The sequence below is a fragment of the Anomaloglossus baeobatrachus genome, chromosome 9 (genome assembly GCF_048569485.1).
Source record: "Anomaloglossus baeobatrachus isolate aAnoBae1 chromosome 9, aAnoBae1.hap1, whole genome shotgun sequence".
NCBI classification, from domain to species: domain Eukaryota; kingdom Metazoa; phylum Chordata; class Amphibia; order Anura; family Aromobatidae; genus Anomaloglossus; species Anomaloglossus baeobatrachus.
The window spans coordinates 36,683,038-36,696,060 of record NC_134361.1 but is presented as its reverse complement, the minus strand read 5'-3'; the positions used below and the strand labels follow the sequence as shown (position 1 = coordinate 36,696,060).

Sequence of the window (13,023 nt, the reverse complement as noted above, 5' to 3'; positions counted from 1 at the left end):
ATCAGAGCAGAGGATCCCCGTTGATCACAGCAATAAAATAATTAAGTGGCAATAAGAGCGGGCGCTCGTCTATCATTAGTCGTTGGAGCCCCCACTTCCAGGGTGCAGGGCGTAGTGCCCCTTTAATAAGGGGTATAACACCACTTCTGGAATAAGGTTAGCAGTTAAATGCTGGATTGGGATTGTTGCCACCATCTTTGCCAACCACCCCCCCCCCCCCCAAATCGCCATATGTCTGCTTGTTGTATGGTGGTCCCATGCTGTGCACTTCTCAATGGCAGCGGTGGGCACCTCCACCTGACTACTGACCTTTAGTTCTTTATTGGTGGGATCAATGGTTAATTGTCCATCGGTTTCCAGAGCACAGGTGACCCCGCAGAACGTAGCGCGCATCGGGAGTCCGGCATCCATCATACCCATACAGGCCGCGTTCAGGAAGCAGGCGAGTAACTGGGAGAAGTTAAGGCTACAAACACTAATTTTTGGCAGTATATAAAAAAAAAAGTCTTAGGGACTGATCTCCATGCAGCCAAAGCTGGGCGAGGTCTTTCAAAAACCCACAGCTCCGTTCACATCAATGGAGTTGAGTTGAAATACCATATAACACCCACAGGTGGCAGGGCTGTGGAAACACCACTTCCATAATACCCATTCACTTCTATGAGCCCCCCCTTATGTGACTGCTGCTTGGACCCTGATATTCTCATGTCCTCCAGGAAAGGAAATAAGCGGGTGATAAATGCATGAGTATCGGGGATTGGCTGCAGAGATCTCTAATGATCATGAGAAAAAGGGTCTAAATGGATCAATAATGGAGAAACCTGATCACCGCTGATGTAGACCAGGTAGTCTCGCACGCACTACTGCTCCCTTCTTATGGGGGGGGGGGGGGAGACAGATCTCCTGTTATTAGGATTGCTGTCATATCACCCACTGATCATATCCGGAGGACAGGTGGGATAAGGATAAGCCCACTTTAGACTTTTAGAGCATAGCCACAAGATATGCCATAAATATCAGATCGTTGGGGGTCCCAAAGTCTTCTGTTTCTCATAGAAGTGAATGGAGAGAGATGCTCACACATGCAGCCGACTCTACATTCATTTTCTGCCTGGATGCGTCAGCTCATGGGATAAATATCGGGGACAGGAAGTAGCTGCCTGACAACTGCCATGGTCACCTGCCACCAAAAAGACCTTTTCTTTTGCACAGCCCTCCTCCTTCTGACCATACTTGATTGAATCCAGGCCTGTAGTATGTGAATAATGTTTTCTTACAAACATTAAAAGAAAAAGATGCTGGAAAATGTAGTCTAATGATATGAGTGACAGAGGAAGCAGCTAACTTCTCCTTCAACTGGGGCTTTACCATAGAGATCACAGAGAGGCATAACTACAAGAAAAATGAGTGACAGAGGAAGCAGCTAACTTCTCGTCCGACTTAGGCTTTACTACAGCAATCACAGAGAGGAATAATTTCCAGGAAAAATGAGCGTCAGGAAGCAGCTAACTTCTCCTCCAACTAGTGCTTTACTATAGTGATCACAGAGAGGAATAACTACAGGAACAATGAGTGACAGAGGAAGCAGCTAACTTCTCCTCCAACTTAGGCTTTACTATAGTGATCAAAGAGAGGAATAACTACAGGAACAATGAGTGACAGAGGAAGCAGCTAACTTCTCCTCTGAGTTAGGTTTTCTATAGAGATTACATTGAGGAATGATTACAGGAAAAAATGAGTGACAGAGGAAGCAGCTAACTTCTCCACCGAAAAGAAAGCTCCTTTTATGCATGCTCTGAGCAGCTTTATGCGGAGTCGTCAGCCATCATGCTCCTCTAATAACCAGACAAGATGATGATAATGATGATAAGAGCCGCGACAAGAATCAGCCGCCGGGTCCTATTTTAAGCCCCTTTTCCCGGCAGCGCAGACATCCTCCATTCAGGACATGACATCTTAATTCCATTGCTACCTGCGCAGCTTTAATTACCGAGCTAATTTCTGACACAATTAAAGGGGAGGTGGCGTCGGCTCTGATCACAGATCTGCATTACATCTCCGGGTACAACAAGGTGAAAACTCAGATGCAGAGCTTTCCTACTGACTCCTTACTGTCCACTGCAAAAAAAAAAAAAGACGGAGGAACCTACAGATACCAACTCAAAGGGGTTTTTGCATCCTATAAAGTAAAGGTGGAGGATATGTGTCCCTCTTTTCCAGATTCCCCCTTACACAGGGGCACTCGGATTCCTTAGCTGCTCAGACAATCGTCTGTTAGTGTCGGGAGACCCCCATACATATTACACTGTCGTCCGAGGCTGCCAGTAATTAGTGACTCGCAGATAACCAAGACCGGCGGCTCCGTGTTATCTGGTTCTTTAAATCCGGTTCCGGGACGAATTCCGGTCCCCATATAAGCCTTGAAGTACCCTTAACGTTCCCGCTAATCCACACGAGGTCCCACGACGGTCCTGGCTCTGCTACATCCGAGCCTGGAGAGACCGAAACCATGCTTAACCTTTCCAAACTCCAGGAAACGCTGACGAGGGGGACTCGGCTGGCAGCAGTGACATCACTCAGTTCACCGGGTTCCCACGGTATGACCTCTGGTGACCTGAAGCACTCTGGCTTAAATCACGGGGCTGTGCGCCGCACCCCGCCAGCCCTTTAACAGTGACAGTGCCGGTCGGGGAGGGGGATGTGGGGCATCCCTACACTCCCTGACCAGCACAGTTAGTATTAAAAGGCCGTCGGGGTGCGGCGCACGGCCCCGTGATTTAAGCCAGAGTGCTTCAGGTCAGCAGAGGTCATACTGTGGGAACCCGGCTATGACCTCCGGTGAACTAAAGCACTCTGGCTTAAATTTTGGGGCTGTGTCCAGTACCCCGCCAGCCCTTTAACAGTGACAGTGCCAATCGATGAGGGGGATGTGGGGCCTCCCTACACTCCCCGACCAGCACAGTTAGAATTAAAGGGCTGGCGGGGTGCGGGGCACGGGAACCCGGCTATGACCTCTGGTGAACTAAAGCACTCTGGCTTAAATTACGGGGCCGTGCCCCGCACCCAGCTAGTCCTTTAACAGTGACAGTGCTGGTCGGAGAGGGGAATGTGGGGCCTCCCTACACTCCCCAACCAGCACAATCAGAATTAAAGGGCTGGCGGGGCAAGGAAACCCGGATGTGACCTCCGGTGAACTGAGTGACATCACTGCTGCCAGCCGGGTCCCCCTTGTCAGCATTTCCTGGAACCTGGAGAGATCAGATGTTTTTGGTCTCAAGGTTCGGATGTAGCAGAACCAGGACCGTCGTGGGACGTCGTGTGGCGGAACTTCAAGGGTCTTTTGGGGTTAATAAACAGGGGAAGGAGAGTGCTGTATTTTATTTCAAATAAAGGATTTTTCTCTGTTTGGTGTTTATTTCTTTTTGCTTATAGGATTAGTGATGGGGGGTCTCATAGACCCCTTTCCCATCACTAATTCTGGGCTTGATGACAGTGGTGCACCTTCTTCCATCCATACATTTCATCTGCAGACGCCCTAATATCGCCCCCTCACCTCCACGCCGGTAAGCAAATGAAAACATTGTCCTTAGCAGGGATTATGTGATTAATGAATGGCCGTGAAAGGAACATGCGACATTTCCGTCTATACGGATCTTTAAACACGTCCACGCCTGTAATCTCGCTGCTCCTCCGCTTATCAGGCTGAGCCGACTATGGCATAAAATCAAAAGTCTCCGGCACAATGCCCGACGTCCTATCAATGGGAGATAAAGACAAGATAAGACGAGAACGTGGCGGCAACGGGAGGAAAAGCGTGTGCTGATAGCTGAAGACATTGTCAGGATAACATGGAGGGGCCGCTGGGATATTGTGTGATGAACGTGCGCCCCCAAGTGGACAGTCATGGGTATTACACGTGCAGAAGAAGGATACGGAGCCCCCGTCATTTATGACCTGAAGGACGATGGTGATCGACGTCCGTGGGTGCAGCGTGCCCAGGATCACCGCCTCGCAGGTCTCCCGGACCAACTGCTCGTGCGTCTTCTCTTGTATGGCTGAGAAAAGGAAGAAGAAAAGACGATTCCATGTCAGACAATACATATCCTCATGTCTGATAGATCTGGGTCTCATCTCAATTGAAAATGGGACCCTTTCTGGAGGATTGGATGCCCATGTGCTGCTCTCTCCATTGACTTCTATGGGAGTTCCAAAAATAAATAGTCACGTGATGCTCCCATAGAAGTGAATGGGTGTGAAAGACTAAATTACTTACCGGTAATGGGATTTTCCGGAGTCCATGACAGCACCCTTTACACGTGGGTGCTGTCGTGGCAAATGGAAAAGACTAAATTACTTACCGGTAATGGGATTTTCCGGAGTCCACGACAGCACCCTTTACACGTGGGTGCTGTCGTGGCAAATGGAAAAGACTAAATTACTTACCGGCAATGGGATTTTCCGGAGTCTACGACAGCACCCTTTACACGTGGGTGCTGTCGTGGCGAATGGAAAAGACTAAATTACTTACCGGTAATGGGATTTTCCGGAGTCCACGACAGCACCCACGTGTAAAGGGTGCTGTCGTGGCGAATGGAAAATAAATGTCCAAAATGAGAATATCCCTTTAAGATGATTGCTTTTGTACTTCAGCTCGGCATTCTCTGATTGGCTGCTGTGTGTAAGCGCAAGCTCTTCAGATGAACCCTAACTTCCTGCACCAGCAAAATAGAGCGAAGGCCATGAGTGCACGTTGCATTTTTATATAGAGAAAATCTGCACATAAAAATCTCTCAATTGTAGCGGTGTCTTTATAAATTATCTAATCAAAACAGATTCTACATTCTATGTCTATTAACAGACCTAAACAAATATGGATCAATTGACACCCTTTCAATATAATAATTTTAAAATCAATATTTTTTATTCAGAAAAAATATGTTTTAAAAACCATAATAAAAAAAGGACAATACCACCAGTGTGGAAGCAGACAAACAGAGCCAAAATAAGACAATACATTTTCAATCATCACATGTATAATATTCAGCATAAATATCTGACTATAAATAACCACAAATATCAATGATCAATTACACAGTAGAAAATTATATATAATTATATATAAAGTGCAAACGTGCCTATTGTAATACCCCATTAATTCATGATCACGCGCGTTTCGTCACCTTCTTCAGGTGACGAAACGCGCGTCGGAGGCAGGAGGCACATACAATAGCCAGGAGACATTTGAATGAGTAAGTGCACAGTAGTATGTTGGAATAAGTGCAATAATTATAGTGATGTATATATTATTATATATATATATATTATATATATATAATATATATATTATTATATATTATTATATTATAGTGATTCTTTAGGAAGCTGCTAAGCCATTGTGCACTTGACTAGGCTAAGTTTGAGCCATTATAATTGACCTTGGACATCTTGGTAGGACTAGTTAGTAACTAAGTCGCTGCAATACCATTGTTTACAACCCTTGTGAAGCTGCTAATCCACTATGCACTTTATTAGGCTTACTTAGAACTATGTGTAGTTGGTTTTAGAGAATACAGCAGGACTGATTATGGGAGTGATCATTAATTAATGGTGACCACAGGTGGGGGTTTCAGGCGCTGTACCATCACAGTCAGGTCTCCATCTGATCTTACAGCTGGGACCCGGCTCTTGCTGCCAGGCGTGGTGCCTGCGCCGCACCCGGCAGTTTAACCTCCTGAATGCTGCGGTCAATGCAATAGCAGCATTCAGGAGGCAGAGAGAGGAATGACTTACCTCTCCCTGGCGATCGGGTCTCTGTAATGTGATCACAGAGATCCAATCTTTGCCATGGTAACCCGGGGTCGTCAACATGACGACCCCGGGTTACTGAGGTACAGATCGTCTCACAGACCAAGGAAGCTACGTCACTGGAGTTCCCTGCAACAAAGTTCAGCAGTAAAGACCACGAGATGGGAAAATGTCTGCTGACACCGGCTATGTGGCCTAGGTGCAGGGAACCCCGGTGACGTCACAAGGTAAGCAGAGTTCATGCCGGCGGATCTGCAGGGAACCCCGGTGATCCACCGGCATGAACTCGATTCACCTTGTGATGTCATCGGAGTTCCCTGCAGCAAGGTCGCGCAATAAAAACTGTGAGATGGGAAAAAAGAGAATTTTGTTTACTTACCGTAAATTCTTTTTCTTATAGTTCCGTATTGGGAGACCCAGACAATGGGTGTATAGCTTCTGCCTCCGGAGGACACACAAAGTACTACACTCAAAAGTGTAGCTCCTCCCTCTGAGCTTATACACCCCCTGGAGAACCAGATCTAGCCAGTTTAGTGCAAAAGCTGAAGGAGAATAGCCACCCACAAGTAAAAACAGAGCAAGAACCGGAACAACCGGAGACTCTGTCCACGACAACAGCTGGTAATAACACGCGGAACAAGAAACTGCCAACAGGCAACAGGGAGGGTGCTGGGTCTCCCAATACGGAACTATAAGAAAAAGAATTTACGGTAAGTAACAAAATTCTCTTTTTCTTTATCGTTCCTATGGGAGACCCAGACAATGGGACGTCTCAAAGCAGTCCATGGGTGGGAATAAACATAAAAACTAAGAAGTAGGCGGAGCCTAACTTCACAAATGGGCGACAGCCGCCTGAAGGATGCATCTGCCCAAGCTCGCATCTGCCGAAGCATGAGCATGCACTTGGTAGTGCTTCGAAAAGATATGCAGGCTAGCCCAAGTGGCAGCCTGACAGACTTGCTGAGCCGTAGCCTGGTGCCTGAAAGCCCAAGAGGCACCGACAGCTCTGGTCGAGTGTGCCTTGATCCCCGGCGGGGGAGGCACCTGAGAACACTGGTAGGCATCCGAAATGGTCGACCTAATCCAACGGGCTAAGGTCGGCTTAGAAGCAGAGAGGCCCTTACGCCGACCTGTGGTTAGCACAAAAAGAGAGGTGCACCGCCTAAGAGCAGCAGTGCGAGACACATAGATCCGGAGCGCCCGTACCAGATCCAGAGTATGCAACGCTTTTTCAAAGCGATGAACAGGAGCCGGACAAAAGGAAGGTAGGGAAATATCCTGGTTAAGGTGGAAGGGAGAGACCACCTTAGAAAAAAGTCCGGAGTCGGACGGAGAACCACCTTGTCTTGATGAAAAACCAAAAAAGGTGACTCCGAAGAGAGCGCAGCCAAATCAGAGACTCTCCTGAGGGAAGTTATGGCCACTAGAAAGACCACTTTCTGTGAAAGACGAAACAAAGAAACCTCCCTAAGAGGCTCAAAGGGGGATTTCTGCAAAACCGTGAGAACCAAATTGAGGTCCCAGGGATCCAAGGGCCGCCGGTAAGGCGGAATGATGTGAAACGCGGCCTGCAAGAAGGTGCGGACCTGAGCCAGCCGGGCGATACGCCGCTGGAACAGCACTGACAGAGCCGAGACTTGTCCCTTGAGAGAGTTGAGGGACAGTCCCAGCTAAAGACCGGACTGTAGAAAGGACAGAAGGGTCGGCAAGGAAAAAGGCCAAGGAGGATGGCCGGAAGAGCGACACCACGACAGGAAAATTTTCCAAGTCCTGTGATAGATCTTGGCAGAGGAAGACCTACGGGCCCGAGTCATAGTGGAGATGACTTCAGGGGGGATACCAGAAGCCGTCAAGATCCAGGACTCAAGAGCCACGCCGTCAATCTGAGAGCCGCAGAATTCTGGCGGAAAAATGGACCTTGTGAGAGAAGGTCTGGACGGTCCGGAAGATGCCACGGCACCTCTACGGACAGATGGAGCAGGTCTGGGTACCAAGCTCGCCTGGGCCAGTCCGGAGCAATGAGGATGACTCGACGGCCCTCCATTCTGATCTTGCGCAGAACTCTGGGCAAGAGAGCTAGAGGGGGAAACACGTAGGACAGACGAAACTGGGACCAGTCTTGAACCAGAGCGTCCGCGGCGAAAGCCCGAGGATCGTGGGAGCGAGCCACGTAAACCGGAACCTTGTTGTTGTGACGGGATGCCATTAGGTCCACGTCCGGAGTGCCGCACTTGCGGCAAATTGACTGAAACACTGCCGCATGCAGGGACCACTCACCACTGTCCACGGTTTGACGGCTGAGATAATCTGCCTCCCAGTTTTCCACGCCTGGGATGTGGACTGCGGATATGGTGGACTTGGAGTCCTCCACCCATTGAAGGATGCGTTGTACCTCCAACATTGCCAGGCGGCTGCGTGTCCCGCCTTGGTGATTGATGTAGGCAACCGCTGTTGCGTTGTCTGACTGGACTCGGATGTGCTTGCCCGCCAATAGGTGGTGAAAAGCTAGGAGAGCCAGAAGCACGGCTCTGGTTTCCAGCACATTGATCGAGAGGGCTGACTCGGACGGAGTCCAAGTGCCCTGTGCTCGGTGGTGGAGACATACCGCTCCCCAGCCGGATAGACTGGCATCCGTGGTGAGGATCACCCAGGACGGGGCCAGGAAGGAGCGCCCCTGAGACAGAGAGAGGGGCCGAAGCCACCACTGAAGAGAGCTCCTGGTCTGTGGCGACAGAGCCACTAACCTGTGCAAGGAGGGAGGCCGCTTGTCCCAACAGCGGAGAATGTCCAGCTGCAGTGGACGCAGATGGAACTGGGCAAAGGGAACAGCCTCCATTGACGCCACCATCTGACCCAGCACCTGCATCAGGTGCCTGATGGAATAACGGCGGGGCCTCAGCAGAGCGCACCGCCAGTTGGAGGGACTGCTGTTTGAAGAAGGGCAACTTCACAAGTGCCGGCAGAGTCTCGAACTGCATCCCTAGGTACGTGAGCCTCTGGGTCGGAGTCAGAGTGGATTTGGGCAAATTGACAAGCCACCCGAATTGGGCTAGAGTGGCAAGAGTGAGCGAGACACTCCGCTGACAGTCTGCGCTGGATGAAGCCTTGACTAGAAGGTCGTCCAGGTAAGGAATCACTGCCAACCCCTGGAGGTGCAGAATCGCAACCACTGCTGCCATGACCTTGGTGAATACCCGAGGGGCCGTGGCTAACCCGAAGGGAAGAGCCACGTATTGGAAATGTTCCTCTCCGATTGCAAAACGTAGCCAACGCTGGTGTGAAACTGCAATTGGCACATGCAGATAGGCATCTCTGATGTCGCTGGATGCCAGGAAATCCCCTTGGGTCATTGAGGCAATGACTGATCGCAGAGACTCCATGCGAAAATGCCGCACCTGAACATGCTTGTTGAGAAGCTTGAGATCCAGGATGGGCCGGAAGGAACCGTCCTTTTTGGGGACTAGGAAGAGATTTGAGTAGAAACCTCTGAACCTTTCCCAGGCGGGAACCGGTACAATTACTCCGTTGGCCTGCAAGGATGCCACGGCCTGAGAGAAGGCGGCGGCCTTGGAGCAGGGGGGAGTTGACAGAAAAAATCTGTCTGGCGGGCTGGAAGAGAATTCTATCCTGTAGCCGTGGGAGATGATATCCCGCACCCACTGATCGGAGACGTGTTGAAACCACGCGTCGCCAAAGTGGGAGAGCCTGCCACCGACTAAAGACGTTGCTGGCGCGGACAGATAGTCAAGAGGAGGCTGCCTTAGTGGCAGCAGCTCCTGCGGTCTTCTGTGGACGCGCTTTTGTGTGCCAGTTGGATTTTTGGTCCTTGGCTGAGTTAGTGGACGAGGCCGAGGGCTTAGAGGACGACCAGTTGGAGGAACGAAGGGAAAGAAACCTCGACTGATTCCTACCCTGGACAGGTTTCCTGGTTTTGGTTTGTGGCATGGAAGTACTCTTCCCGCCAGTAGCTTCCTTAATAATTTCATCCAGCTGTTCACCGAACAGCCGGGACCCAGCAAAAGGGAGTCCAGCAAGGTACTTCTTTGAAGAAGCATCTGCCTTCCACTCTCAAAGCCACAAGATCCTGCGGATAGCGAGGGAATTAGCCGAAGCCACCGCAGTGCGGTGAGAAGCCTCTAGCATGGCAGACATGGCATAGGATGAAAAAGCTGAAGCTTGGGAAGTTAAGGCAACCATTTCGGGCATAGATTCCCTGGTGAGGGAATGCATCTCCTCCAGAGAAGCAGAGATTGCCTTGAGAGCCCATACTGCCGCAAAAGACGGGGAGAACGAGGCCCCTGCCGCCTCATATACAGATTTGGCCAGAAGGTCAACCTGGCGGTCAGTGGAATCCTTAAGAGAGGTGCCATCAGCCACTGATACAACGGTCCGGACTGAGAGTCTAGACACCAGGGGGTCTACCTTTGGTGAATGAGCCCACTCCTTGACCACCTCAGGTGGAAAGGGAAAACGGTCATCAGAACCACGCTTTGGGAAGCGTTTGTCAGGACAGGCCCTGGGCTTGGTCACAGCGGCCTGAAAACTGGAGTGGTTAAAGAACACACTCTTTGTCCTCTTAGGCGAGGTAAACTGGTGCTTTTCTGCCAGAGAGGGTTGCTCCTCTGATACTGGCGGATTGAGATCCAGTACCGAATTAATGGACGCAATCAAATCACTAACATCTGAGTCACTTTCGGACAGATCAATGGGGCACATGGAGTTAGCCTCCGAGCCCCCTGTAAAGGCATCCTCCTCGTCCTGCGAGTCAGCTTCTGAAAAAGAGCCGCGGGACGAGGAAGGAGAGGAAGCCCTGCGTCTCCTTTTAGGAGGACGGGGTCTGAGACCAGATGATGAATCCTCTGTGAGCTCCGCTGAGAGAGCCCTAGCAGCAGAGGCACCCTGTGAAGGGGGCTGATGCATGTTCAGCAAAGTCCTGGACAGCTGTCCCATGGAGTCGGCAAAAGACTGGGAGATAGACCTAGAAAAAGATTCTACCCAAGCCGGGGGTTCAGCCACCGGAGCCGGAGCAGCCGGAGAGACCACTGGGGGTGCGATTCCAGGCTGAGGCATTGTCAGGTTAGAGCAGGCGTCACAATGTGGATAGATGCTCGGTTCAGGCAGTAGGAGCTTACATGCAGTGCATACTGAAAACAGCTTTGGAGCCTTGCTCCTCGTGTGAGACATGCTGCTGGAGTGGGGGCTCTGCCAGAATGACCCCCAGAGAGTATATACAGAGGTCCACAACCAGAGGTTGTGGCTTACCAGACCGCTGGAGCGGTGTTGTGTGCCCTCCAGATCCCGAAGCCCGGACCCCCAAGCACCTCAGCAGGGATGCTGCAGACCAGTGCTGATCGCAGGGAAAACGCTGAGAAAATGGCCGCCGGAGTGAAGAGAGGGGGCGGGACTTACTCTGGGAGCGGGATCTGGAGGGCCAGAGAGACTTACAGGGGAGGAGACATATACTCAGTGAGGAGTGTCCCTCCCCTGTGCAGAACGGCCGCTGGGCGGAGCCGCGCTGTCCCTCTGCATGAATGACATGCGAGGGCAGTGAAACCGAAACTAGGCCTCCGGCGAAGCCGGGGCCTAAATTTGAGCGGTGCGGCCGGCGCGCAGGCACCATCGGCGCGGTTCTCAGACGACAGCCAGAGAACCCGCCGGAAATGTCATAAAACTCACTCAGCACACTCTCCCACAACAATAAAGTACAGGGACCCCCATATATAAACGTCTCAGGTACTTAGCTTGCTGAGACGCAGGGTTCCAAGTCCCTGGGGATGAGTGCTCCGGTCCAGCAGGATCCTGAAGGGCTGCGGATGGAGACCGGTCTCCTGCCAAGCATGGAGAACCGTGCTGGCTCCCACTTCAAGCCAGAGCCCAGTAGGGATGGTGAAGGAGCACGTCATGTAAGGCTCCAGCCTTGGAATCAACCTTAACCGCACCGCCGACACAGTGGGGTGAGAAGGGACATGCCGGGGGTCCAGACTTGGACCCGCTTTTCTTCAAACTCTTTCCAAAAATCAAAAATCAGATGAGAATGCATGTGTGGATGTGTGCCTCCTGAACACAAAGCGATAAACTGGCTAGATCTGGTTCTCCAGGGGGTGTATAAGCTCAGAGGGAGGAGCTACACTTTTGAGTGTAGTACTTTGTGTGTCCTCCGGAGGCAGAAGCTATACACCCATTGTCTGGGTCTCCCATAGGAACGATAAAGAAATGTCTGCTGACATCGGCTATGTGGCCTATGTGCAGGGAACCTGGGTGACATCACAAGGTGAACAGAGTTCAAGCCGGCAGATCTGTAGCAAACCCCAGTGATCCGCCGCCATGAACTCAATTCACCTTGTGATGTCATCAGAGTTCCCTGCAACAAGGTCGCGCAATAAAAACTGTGAGATAGGAAAATGTCTGCTGACATCGGCTATGTGGCCTAGGTGCAAGGAACCCTGGTGACATCACAAGGTGAACAGAGTTTATGCCGGCAGATCTGTAGCAAACCCCGGTGATCTGCCGGCATGAACTCGATTCACCTTGTGATGTCACTAGAGTTCGCTGCAGCAAGGTCCCACGGTAAAGACCGCGAGATGGGAAAACGGCTCCAGGGAACCCCAGTGACGTCAAAAAGCACATAAAAACGTAACGTGGGCATTACAGATGCATTTTTTCCTGCATTTTTCACTGACTCCATGGAAGTCAATTGGTGAAAAAAGCAGAAAAAAAAAGCAAAAACAAACAATTGACATGCTGCTGCTGCTTTTTTCAGTAACAAAAACTGCAAGGAAAAAAGAAGCAACGTGTGCACAAAGTCACAAATCCCATGGACTTTGCTGAGATGCTTTTTCCTGGCTTTTATTGATCAAAAGAACCAAGGAAAAAAGCAACGTGTGCACAAGGCCTTACACCCTGTTGTCATTTCTAAACTGAAGGTTGTGCTGGTTTATTTCTTAATATTTCCTTATAGCAGTCGGAGAGCTGTTTTCCTAAAACAAGGCGACAAGTCATCCCTGTATAGAGATGAAAGTACCAAATAAAATTCAGCCACCACTAGGGGGAGCTCTAGGGGTTAGCACATATATTTTATATCTTATTAAAGGGGTGGTTCAAAGTCAAAAAATTCCATCTAAATCCCTATCTCTTAAGGGCCATAATCTAATATACTTGTATTAAAAATCCCCTACCATTCCCTAACTACATTGTCTAAAATCTATTCTGGGTTTTTTC

At 50.3% G+C, this 13,023-nt stretch overlaps 1 protein-coding gene across 1 annotated transcript in view; it reads right to left on the bottom strand.

The window, feature by feature from the left end:
* The window catches only part of EXOSC5 (exosome component 5), a 33,501-nt gene that overhangs the window by 15,487 nt on the left and 4,991 nt on the right, over positions 1 to 13,023 (bottom strand). The window contains exons 3-4 of the mRNA XM_075323548.1: positions 3,934 to 4,055; positions 310 to 450 (exon numbers count right to left, since the gene is read on the bottom strand). Coding sequence (XP_075179663.1) covers positions 310 to 450; positions 3,934 to 4,055 — 263 coding nt within the window. The remainder of the gene's footprint in view (positions 1 to 309; positions 451 to 3,933; positions 4,056 to 13,023) is intronic.